At 40.7% G+C, this 12,367-nt stretch overlaps 1 protein-coding gene and 1 non-coding gene across 2 annotated transcripts in view; one reads left to right on the top strand and one right to left on the bottom strand.

The window, feature by feature from the left end:
* The window catches only part of Ttc23l (tetratricopeptide repeat domain 23 like), a 63,431-nt gene that overhangs the window by 48,929 nt on the left and 2,135 nt on the right, over positions 1–12,367 (bottom strand). Inside the window, exon 3 of the mRNA XM_032897026.1 lies at positions 1,187–1,367. Within this exon, the coding sequence (XP_032752917.1) occupies positions 1,187–1,367 (181 nt within the window). The remainder of the gene's footprint in view (positions 1–1,186; positions 1,368–12,367) is intronic.
* LOC116897396 lies at positions 4,041–4,148 on the top strand. Its single transcript, XR_004387440.1, has one exon. It is a non-coding gene; the product is annotated as a U6 spliceosomal RNA (small nuclear RNA).

The following is a 12,367-nucleotide window of genomic DNA, read 5'->3' as shown; positions in this document are numbered from 1 at the left end:
GGAGAACTGTCTTGATTGCTAATTGATGCAGGAGGGCCCAGCCCACGGTGGGCAGAAAAGGCCTAGGCAGGTGAGTCTAGAGTCTATAAGAAAGCTAGCTGGGCATGAAAGAGAGCAAACTAGAAAGCACGTTTTCTCCATGGTTGCTGCCTGTGCCCCTGCTTGGGTTCCTGCCTTGACTTCCCCAGTGATGGGCTGTTACAAGTATAAGCCAAAGAAACTGTTTCTTCCCATGTTGCTTTTGGTCATGGTAACAGTAAGAGAAAGCAAAGACATACGCTTGCACGGTGTTGAAGGTGGCACATCTGTGTTGTCAGAACTGATATTTCCAGAATGCATGTGTGAACTGAGGAAGATCTAAGCTGTGGTGATTGTCGACTCAAAGTTCTCCGGACAGTTTTCAGAGGCAGGCTTACAGATATCCCTTAGAGGCATAGACATTGTTTGCTTCTAAGGGCCTTCTCAGCCTTCTCTGAGTCCTCTCCGTTTTCCTCATACATACTTGAGAATCACTTTCCTTTGGCCATGAATGGCTGGAAGTCAGTGTAGGAACCTCTCTGTTGATAAATTACAGTCTGTAGCAGGCTGGTGGCTATGTCTTAATGAGGAAAGCCAATGTGTTGCTATCTCAAGATCTTAGATTTTAGACACTTTGTCTTTATGTTCATTCAGAGATCTGGAGCCCCAAGTTTTTGACTCAGCTTTAGAAATGCTTGGGACCTTCACCTGGCTGCTCACCTCTGCCTTGTTTCTCATGCTTTGATTCATTCTATTGTGGCCATAGCATTCTACCTACAACAAGTGTCTCCTTGACCACCACCATTCTCCTGCTTCACTATCCTGACCCTCTTCTCACTCAAGGATCATGTTAAAATCTTGCTATAAGGATTAAGAGACTTTTCAAATAAGGCTAACCAAACAGCAACTGGATATGGCAAACACTGAATTTTTAGTTAAAGACTTGGTTAAAAGTTAAAAGCATAAGCCTTCCTGTGAAGACCAAACAATGAAGAGGAGAGCTGGAGGGTAGGCTGGCTCCCAAACTGTCCTCTGCTATGTTCTCTCCGGGTTACAACACATTACATTCTCCTCACATGCTTCACCCTGTAGTAAAGGTAGGCTATCTGCTGTCACGTGCACACTTATAAATGGCAACCTAAACCCAGCACAGATTTTGTTTGTTTACCATTTTCTCATTAATGAATTGATTAATCTTCTTCTGGGACTGAGCTAACTTCTGTTTTGGAATAGACAAACAGTCAATGGTCTCTGCTTCCTCAAATGCAGTGTCTTCCTCAGTCTCTCCGAATTGACAAGTAGTGAACAAGTCATCTGTTTCTTGTGTTGGGATTCTGGTTTGCTGTGACCTGAGGGCAGAAGAGGGGCACGGATCAGGATTCTCCAAAAGACACAACAGTAGCTACAGTGTCCACAGCTCCGGCTAGTAACTTGCTTTCTAAGTTCAGGTGAAATAAGGATATACGGTAAACACACGCTACCCTCAAGACCCAGCATTGAAGACAGCCATCTGGGAGCTCAAAGTAAACATCTGGTAGACATGTCACCTTGCGTTAGAATCACGGCCTTCGGACCCTCTGCTGGTAAGCTAGGTCACCTTACATAAGTCATTATGTAAACGGCTTCTCTGTAAATGTGGGTTAAAGCGAACACCTGCTTACTGTCATTAGAAAGGACTAGCAGAGGTGATGCCATAAATCACTGTCTCAGTGAGCCACACTTTGCAAGTGCTTCCTTAATGTTCACTGTTATTTCTGCTATTGGCTCCATGATTTGGTTTCTATATCTACAGCAATGAGAGTGTTGAGTTAGGTCTTGAAGATCCTACAGTTAAGATCCAAGACACGGGAAGGGACTAATACAGTAAACTTGGGGGCGGGGACTAGTATGTGCAGGCCAGCTGACTTCACAGCTCCCCTTTCGTATATCTAAAAATCATCAACCTGGAATTTGTAATCAACCAGAGAGAATGCAGCTTTTGGCAAGAGAGAACTACGTGCTAGGTCAAGTGTGGACTGAGAAGCAAGAGGCTCTTTTGTTGTATTAGAAATAGAAATCAATGTGGTAAGAAAGAAAGAACCAAGCCGCAAATTCTCCACAAACAACCACATGCATACTCACCTATGATCTAGATAACCACTTCTGATGGCCAGGCTGATAGCAGTTGTGAAGTGGGTAATGAGAGGAGTACACAGAGAAAAAAGAGAAGATCCTAACATCACCAGAAAAATTAGAGTGATCTGGAATAAACCGAATTCTGGCATCGTAAGAGGAATAATACTTAGAAATGTCTCCCGAGGAATCATTTTTGTATTCACAATGCCTTTTAAGAATTCAGACACTGAAAACTTTTGAAGTTTGTCATGCTTAAGCAATTGTAGGGACTCCTACCTATAATCCCAGGAGACTCAAGCAGAATTATGAGTTCAAGACCAGTATGGGCTCCAAAACAAGATTGTCTCAAAAAAACTAACCTTTAACACTGATTACTTGGGTAATTCATATTTACTGCTTTTTTTAAAGGGGGGAGTTGAGGAAGGTATGACAGGAAAAGAAAGGTCAAGTGTTATCTTTTACGCCAAATTTGAAAATTTACACAAAAGCCAGAATCTCCTTTCAAATGACATACCCAGAGACAAGCAGGCATGCCAGATCATGTGGCGAGAGGAATACTTCAAGTCAGGTCAGGGAGGACTGAACTTGCCCTAGATGAACATGCTTTTAGTAGACCATGAGAAAGGCTGGTGTTTGAAAAGCAAGTGATGGAGTGGGCTCTCATCCGTCTACTGAATGTCCTACTTTCCTTCTATACACAGCCTGGACATCTGCTAGGAAATCTCTCTCAGAAGCAGTGACCAAAGCAGTTCACTTCAACTCTATATGTGTATCATATGTACTTTAAGAGGATTCTCCATTGGTAGGTTTCTCTGTGCCCTTTTCAAAAGCTCTTTAATGTTCTTTTATCCTTCTCCATATGCCCTACCTTGTCCTACCATTTCCCTCCCCATGCTCATTTAACCCTTTCTGTTCTGTTGCTTTCCTTACTACCATAGGTTCTCTCTCTCCCTTCTCAAAAGCTCTTCTCCATGGCCTCGTACCAATTTCCTGACATCTTTGGGTATTACAAGGGAAACATACATAATTGAAGATCCAAAGCTAATATCCACAAATGAGAGAAGGCATGACATTTCTATTTTCTGGGTCTGGGTTTCCTCACTCAGAATGACTGTTTCTAGTTCCATTCATATACCTGTGAATTTCATAATTCTATTTTCTGAACAACTGAATGACATTCCATTGTGTAAGTGTATTACATCTTTATTATTGATTCATCAGCCAATGGACATCAAAGCTGTGCTCACTTCCTGGATATTGTGAGTAGAGGAGCAATGAACATAAATTAGCAGCTATCTCTGAAGTATGATTATACAATCCCATAGGCTATATGGCTGGATCATGTGATAAGGTGAATTTAAATGGAGTTACCTATGACGGGGGGTGACAATGTTTTTATTAAATCTGAGGGTCATAAATGGGCTACTTCTTTTGGAATTGTTGACCAGTGAAGCCCTGTAGATCTGCAAACATTATGGGCTATTGAGAATGGGCCCCATAGGCTCATATATTTGAAGGTTGGTCCCTAGTTAATGAACTATTTGGGAAGGATTAGGAAGTATGGCTTTGGAAAAGTTGTGTCACTAGGGGGTGGGCTTTGAGGTTTCAAAATCTATGTCATTGTCAGTTAGCTCTCTCTGCTTCATGGTTGTGGTCAAGATGCACACTCTTGGTTGCTGTCCCAGCACCACGCATGCCTGCCTACAGCCATGCTCCCTGCCATGACAGTCATGGACTCACCCTCTGAACCTGTAGGCTCCCAATAAACTCTTTCTGTTTAAGGTGCCTTAATCATCGAGTCTTACCACAGCAATAGAAAAGTAACTAATGTGTTTTACACTCCTCCTCCCAAAAACTCAGGGATCATTTCAGAAGTGAGAGTGGAAAGACTTTAAGAGCCAGAAGTGGTGCTCGCTTCGGCAGCACATATACTAAAAATTGGAACGATACAGAGAAGATTAGCATGGCCCCTGCGCAAGGATGACACGCAAATTCGTGAAGCGTTCCATATTTTTAGAACACATGGAAACAACCCTGGATATAGAAAACCAAAAGAAGAGACAAGGAGCTGTAGATACGAGCTTCACCAACAGAATACAAGAGATGGAAGAGAGAATCTCAGGAGCAGAAGATTCCATAGAAATCATTGACTCAACTGTCAAAGACAATGTAAAGCGGAAAAAACTACTGGTCCAAAACATACAGGAAATCCAGGACACAATGAGAAGATCAAACCTAAGGATAATAGGTATAGAACAGAGTGAAGACTCCCAGCTCAAAGGACCAGTAAATATCTTCAACAAAATCATAGAAGAAAACTTCCCTAACCTAAAAAAAGAGATACCCGTAGGCATACAAGAAGCCTACAGAACTCCAAATAGATTGGACCAGAAAAGAAACACCTCCCGTCACATAATAGTCAAAACACCAAACGCACAAAATGAAGAAAGAATATTAAAAGCAGTAAGGGAAAAAGGTCAAGTAACATATAAAGGCAGACCTATCAGACTTTCTGGCAGACTTTTCACCAGAAACTATGAAAGCCAGAAGATGCTGGACAGATGTCATACAGACCCTAAGAGAACACAAATGCCAGCCCAGGTTACTGTATCCTGCAAAACTCTCAATTAACATAGATGGAGAAACCAAGATATTCCATGACAAAACCAAATTTACACAATATCTTTCTACAAATCCAGCACTACAAAGGATAATAAATGGTAAAGCCCAACATAAGGAGGCAAGCTATACCCTAGAAGAAACAAGAAACTAATCGTCTTGGCAACAAAACAAAGAGAAGAAAAGCACACAAACATAACCTCAATCCAAATATGAATATAACAGGAAGCAATAATCACTATTCCTTAATATCTCTCAACATCAATGGCCTCAACTCCCCAATAAAAAGACATAGATTAACAAACTGGATAGCTCAGTGGTAGAGCGCTTGCCTAGGAAGGAGGCCCTGGGTTCTCAAAAAAAGAATCAAAAAAAAAAAAAAAAAAAAAAACTGGCCTACATGAGGAAACATTCACCTCAGAGACCTCAGAGACAAAGACAGACACTACCTCAGAGTGAAAGGCTGGAAAACAACTTTGCAAGCAAATGGTCAGAAGAAGCAAGCTGGAGTAGCCATTCTAATATCAAATAAAATCAATTTCCAACTAAAATTCATCAAAAAAGATAAGGAAGTACACTTCATATTCATCAAAGGAAAAATCCACCAAGATGAACTCTCAATCCTAAATATCTATGCCCCAAATACAAGGGCACCTACATACGTAAAAGAAACCTTACTAAAGCTCAAAACACACACTGCACCTCACACAATAATAGTAGGAGACTTCAACACCCCACTCTCATCAATGGACAGATCATGGAAACAGAAATTAAACAGAGACGTAGACAGACTAAGAGAAGTCATGAGCCAAATGGACTTAACAGATATTTACAGAACATTCTATCCTAAAGCAAAAGGATATACCTTCTTCTCAGCTCCTCATGGTACTTTCTCCAAAATTGACCATATAATTGGTCAAAAAACGGGCCTCAACAGGTACAGAAAGATAGAAATAATCCCATGCGTGATATCGGACCACCACGGCCTAAAACTGGTCTTCAATATCAATAAGGGAAGAATGCCCACATATACGTGGAAATGGAACAATGCTCTACTCAATGATAACCTGGTCAAGGAAGAAATAAAGAAAGAAATTAAAGACTTTTAGAATTTAATGAAAATGAAGGTACAACATACCCAAACTTATGGGACACAATGAAAGCTGTGCTAAGAGGAAAACTCATAGCGCTGAGTGCCTGCAGAAAAGAAACAGGAAAAGAGCATATGTCAGCAGCTTGACAGCACACCTAAAAGCTCTAGAACAAAAAGAAGCAAATACACCCAGGAGGGTAGAAGGCAGGAAATAATCAAACTCAGAGCTGAAATCAACCAAGTAGAAACAAAAAGGACCATAGAAAGAATCAACAGAACCAAAAAGTTGGTTCTTTGAGAAAATCAACAAGATAGATAAACCCTTAGCCAGACTAATGAGAGGACACAGAGTGTATCCAAATTAACAAAATCAGAAATGAAAAGGAGACATAACTACAGATTCAGAGGAAATTCAAAAAATCATCAGATCTTACTATAAAGCCTATATTCAACAAAACTTGAAAATCTGCAGGAAATGGACAATTTCCTAGACAGATACCAGGTACGAAGTTAAATCAGGAACAGATAAACCAGTTAAACAACCCCATAACTCCTAAAGAAATAGAAGCAGTCATTAAAGGTCTCCCAACCAAAAAGAGCCCAGGTCCAGACGGGTTTAGTGCAGAATTCTATCAGACCTTCATAGAAGACCTCATACCAATATTATCCAAACTATTCCACAAAATTGAAACAGATGGAGCACTACCGAATTCCTTCTATGAAGCCACAATTACTCTTATACCTAAACCACACAAAGACCCAACAAAGAAAGAGAACTTCAGACCAATTTCCCTTATGAATATGGACGCAAAAATACTCAATAAAATTCTGGCGAACCGAATCCAAGAGCGCATCAAAACAATCATCCACCATGATCAAGTAGGCTTCATCCCAGGCATGCAGGGATGGTTTAATATACGGAAAACCACCAACGTGATCCATTATATAAACAAACTCAAAGAACAAAACCACATGATCATTTCATTAGATGCTGAGAAAGCATTTGACAAAATTCAACACCCCTTCATGATAAAAGTCCTGGAAAGAATAGGAATTCAAGGCCCATACCTGAACATAGTAAAAGCCATATACGCAAACCAGTTGCTAACATTAAACTAAATGGAGAGAAACTTGAAGCAATCCCATTAAAATCAGGGACTAGACAAGGCTGCCCACTCTCTCCCTACTTATTCAATATAGTTCTTGAAGTTCTAGCCAGAGCAATCAGACAAAAAAAGGAGGTCAAGGGGATACAGATCGGAAAAGAAGAAGTCAAAATATCACTATTTGCAGATGATATGATAGTATATTTAAGTGATCCCAAAAGTTCCACCAGAGAACTACTAAAGCTGATAAACAACTTCAGCAAAGTGGCTGGGTATAAAATTAACTCAAATAAATCAGTAGCCTTCCTCTACACAAAAGAGAAACAAGCCGAGAAAGAAATTAGGGAAACGACACCCTTCATAATAGACCCAAATAATATAAAGTACCTCGGTGTGACTTTAACCAAGCAAGTGAAAGATCTGTACAACAAGAACTTCAAGACTCTGAAGAAAGAAATTGAAGAAGACCTCAGAAGATGGAAAGATCTTCCATGCTCATGGATTGGCAGGATTAATATAGTAAAAATGGCCATTTTACCAAAAGCGATCTACAGATTCAATGCAATCCCCAACAAAATACCAATCCAATTCTTCAAAGAGTTAGACAGAACAATTTGCAAATTCATCTGGAATAAAAAAAACCCAGGATAGCTCAAACTATCCTCAACAATAAAAGGACTTAAGGGGGAATCACTATCCCTGAATTCAAGCAGTATTACAGAGCAATAGTGATAAAAACTGCATGGTATTGGTACAGAGACAGACAGATAGACCAATGGAACAGAACTGAAGACCCAGAAATGAACCCACACACCTATGGGCACTTGATTTTTTGACAAAGGAGCCAAAACCATCCAATGGAAAAAGATAGCATTTTCAGCAAATGGTGCTGGTTCAACTGGAGGTCAACATGTAGAAGAATGCAGATCAATCCATGCTTATCACCCTGTACAAAGCTTAAGTCCAAGTGGATCAAGGACCTCCACATCAAACCAGACACACTCAAACTAATAGAAGAAAAACTAGGGAAGCATCTGGAACACATGGGCACTGGAAAAAATTTCCTGAACAAAACACCAATGGCTTATGCTCTAAGATCAAGAATCGACAAATGGGATCTCATAAAACTACAAAGCTTCTGTAAGGAAAAGGACACTGTGGTAAGGACAAAACGGCAACCAACAGATTGGGAAAAGATCTTTACCAATCCTACAACAGATAGAGGCCTTATATCCAAAATATACAAAGAACTCAAAAAGTTAGACCGCAGGGAGACAAATAACCCTATTAAAAAATGGGGTTCAGAGCTAAACAAAGAATTCACAGCTGAGGAATGCTGAATGGCTGAGAAACACCTAAAGAAATGTTCAACATCTTTAGTCATAAGGGAAATGCAAATCAAAACAACCCTGAGATTTCACCTCACACCAGTGAGAATGGCAAAGATCAAAAACTCAGGTGACAGCAGATGCTGGCGAGGATGGGGAGAAAGAGGAACACTCCTCCATTGTTAGTGGGGTTGCAGACTGATACAACCATTCTGGAAATCAGTCTGGAGGTTCCTCAGAAAATTGGACATTGAACTGCCTGAGGATCCAACTATACCTCTCTTGGGCATGTACCCAAAAGATGCCCCAACATATAACAAAGACACATGCTCCACTATGTTCATCGCAGCCTTATTTATAATAGCCAGAAGCTGGAAAGAACCCAGATGCCCTTCAACAGAGGAATGGATACAGAAAATGTGGTACATCTACACAATGGAATATTACTCAGCTATCAAAAACAATGACTTTATGAAATTCATAGGCAAATGGTCCGAACTGGAAAATATCATCCTGAGTGAGGTAACCCAATCACAGAAAAACACACATGGTATGCACTCATTGATAAGTGGCTATTAGCCCAAATGCTTGAATTACCCTAGATGCCTAGAACAAATGAAACTCAAGACGGATGATCAAAATGTGAATGCTTCACTCCTTCTTTAAAAGGGGGAACAAGAATACCCTTGGCAGGGAATAGAGAGGCAAAGATTAAAACAGACACAGAAGGAACACCCATTCAGAGCCTGCCCCACATGTGGCCCATGCATATACAGCCATCCAATTAGACAAGATGGATGGAGCAAAGAAGTGCAGACCGACAGGAGCCGGATGTAGATCGCTCCTGAGAGACACGGCCAGAATACAGCAAACACAGAGGCGTATGCCAGCAGCAAACCACTGAATTGAGAATAGGACCCCGTTGAAGGAATCAGAGAAAGAACTGGAAGAGCTTGAAGGGCTCGAGACCCCATATGTACAACAATGCCAAGCAACCAGAGCTTCCAGGGACTAAGCCACTACCTAAAGACTATACATGGACTGACCCTGGACTCTGACCTCATAGGTAGCAATGAATATCCTAGTAAGAGCACCAGTGGAAGGGAAGCCCTGGGTCCCCTAAGACTGAACCCCAGTGAACTAGATTGTTGGGGGAGGGCGGCAAGGGGGAGGGTGGGGAGGAACACCCATAAGGAAGGGGGGGGAGGGAAGGGGATGTTTGACCGGAAACCGGGAAAGGGAATAACACTCGAAAATGTATATAAGAAATATTCAAGTTAATTAAAAAAAAAAAAAAAAAAAGAGCCAGAAGTGGTAGATGACTACAACGAAAGCATTTTCTGGACACAACAGGGTGGCTGCATTTATCAACTCACAGCCATTGTAATAGCAAGTACAAGACCTGCACAAGCTCAAGTTAGGCAAAATCCCAGCAGTCAGAGAGGAGGAGGGCATGAAGTCTCAACCCTAGCTGAACTGCTACTGGCAACTGATGGTTTCTGGGAGAGGGAGTCAGTTCTCTTTAAGGATGTCACTCCAGTGAATGGCTACACACCCAAAAGTTTACGGTTAGTACAAATGGGACTTGATTTTTTTTTAAGATTTATTTATTTTATGTGGCTACACTGTAGTTATCTTCAGACACACCAGAAGAGGGCATCGGATCCCATTACAGATGGTTGTGAGCCACCATGTGGTTGCTGGGAATTGAACTCAGGACCTCTGGAAGAGCAGCCAGTGCTCTTAACCGCTGAGCCATCTTTCAGCACCCATTTAGTTGTTTGTTTAAAGAAGACAAAGTTGGGTGGGTCAGAAAGTGGGTGGGATATACATTGTGAGAATTCTCTAAGAACTAAAAGGACACTACAAAGAAGGTGCAAAAACTTCCCCAAATTTCTACTAAAATGTAATTCACATTATAGTCTAACTTATTCCTCCCTCTCCAATCACCCCTCCCCACGGCTTTCCCCTCAGGAGCCCCCAGGGAGTCTTCTTGGCCTTCTAAAAGTAAATCCCACTGAGGCTGAGGCTGAGTCACGCTTATTTCTCAAATCCTAATACCTGTCTAGTTCACAGTAAATTCAAACAATTTGCTACACAGTGAACAAGAATATGTATGAAAAACAACACGCGTCTTTGGAATGTTTAAATGCCAAGGAGCGGGGGAACCTGTGACAAGAGATTATACACCCAGAAGGGCTAACGGGAAAAGTTTTCCCTCAATAGGAAATTTTCCTTGAGCTGCTTATTTCATAGATGTGGAACAGAAGTTAAATCCATTCATTCATGAGAGAAGTCACTGAGTGTGGATGTTAAAAAAATTGTAAGCTCCAATATTTTTAAGCCTTAAATGAGATTGTGTTGAGATCGAGGCAGCAGTTTGCAACAATAATCTCAAACAACAACAACAACAACAACAAAAAGACAAACAATGAGGTCTTTGCAGGTGATTTGAGAACAGCCCTGAGCTAGCTTTGAACATTCAGTTAAATAAATAAAATAAAATAATGTTGGCAACTGAGACAGGACATATGAGATATCTCACAACAATTTTCCATAACAATTGAGATATCTCATGACAAGTATTCATGACAATTGAGATATCTCAAAGGAAAGTCAGAATGAAAGGAATGGGTAAGTCGGACGATGCCTTCCTAGGCTTGTGACGCATTCTGTCTGTTGACATCATAAATATGAATCCTGATTGGTAGTATATTTAAAGAACTGGGTTATCCCCATGATACTGTATTGTTAACTCTACATTTTAAAGAGATTTATTTATTTTTACTTCATGAGGGTTTTGCCTGTGTGTATGCCAGTGCACCTTGTGCATGCATGTAGAGGCCAGATGGGGGTTTGGATCTCCTGGCTGAAGTTACAGACAACTATTAACTGTCACGTGGGAGCCACGGATTGGACTTTAGAAGAGGGTGCTCTTCACTGCTGAGAAGGCTCTTGAGCTTCACAACGCTACATATTTTAAAGTCCTGTGTTTTCGTAGTTCTAGAACATTTAACCTTACGATATTTCATGATGTAGTACATAATCTCTCTCCAGTAAGATATCCACTAGCCACAGGAGGGTATTGTGAGCCAGAAATGTAGCTACTGAGCATTGAGGTGCTCTTGAAAACAGGCTAAATTTTTATGACTCGCTATGAAAAAAAGTATAAAATATTTAGCAGTTAGTGCAAAATATTTAGCAGTTGTATATAATATCTTATGTATACTGAAATAAGAGAGCGTTAAAATGAAATATGCTTATTTCTGTCCACATTTTATTATGTCTGTCAGAAAAGTTGAAATGGCCTAAGTGGTTGATAGCCGTTGTTTCTGCTGTATTTCTACACGAGGACCCTGGTACAAAGCAGGGTTCTCCTTTCAGGCCGATTCTGCCTCCTCGGCATATTTGGCAATGTCTAAGAATATTTTAGTCACAAACCCAGGCAGTGCTATAGGCATCCTGTGGGTAAAGGCAAAGTATGCCTCTAAACCTCCCAAATGAAGGGTTTTCTAATTCATAATGTCAAAAGTGCCAAGAGTAAGAGATCTCCATATAGAGAAATGGCTAGTGGTTAAAAATAGACTACCTGTATTAAACGCCACTAACCAGCTGTGCACCGCTGGGCAAACTGCCTATACTCCCTTCGATTTATGATTAGCAGCTGTACGATGCAGCCCTGATGCTGTGAGGAGACAGGCACACAGAATCTGCTCACTAAGCATTGCTTATTAGGATGTAAACATTTTTAGTCGGACTTGTTAGAAGCACTCACTACTCTTCCAGAAGACATAGCTTAGTTCCCAGAATTCACGGCAGGTGGTTTACAATTCTGTGTAACTGCAGCACCAGGGTATCCATCCCTCTTTCATTCACATACCCCCCACCCCAGAAAAACATAAAATAGTAAAAGTAAATCTAAAATTGCTTTTATCTGTCCATTGCCTCTTTATTTCATGAAATCTTACTCCTTGGCTTTGTCATGTTTATCTTACTGGGTTCACTGGAGTTGTTATAAGGTTGCTTTGTAAATTTGTAATGTTGTAAACCTGAACCTCCTCATAAACTAGAAAAAAAAATTATCGTCC

This window comes from Rattus rattus, chromosome 3, assembly GCF_011064425.1.
Source record: "Rattus rattus isolate New Zealand chromosome 3, Rrattus_CSIRO_v1, whole genome shotgun sequence".
Classification (NCBI taxonomy): Eukaryota; Metazoa; Chordata; class Mammalia; order Rodentia; family Muridae; genus Rattus; species Rattus rattus.
The sequence above is the reverse complement of the archived record's forward strand: the minus strand, read 5'-3'. Positions and strand labels throughout refer to the sequence as shown.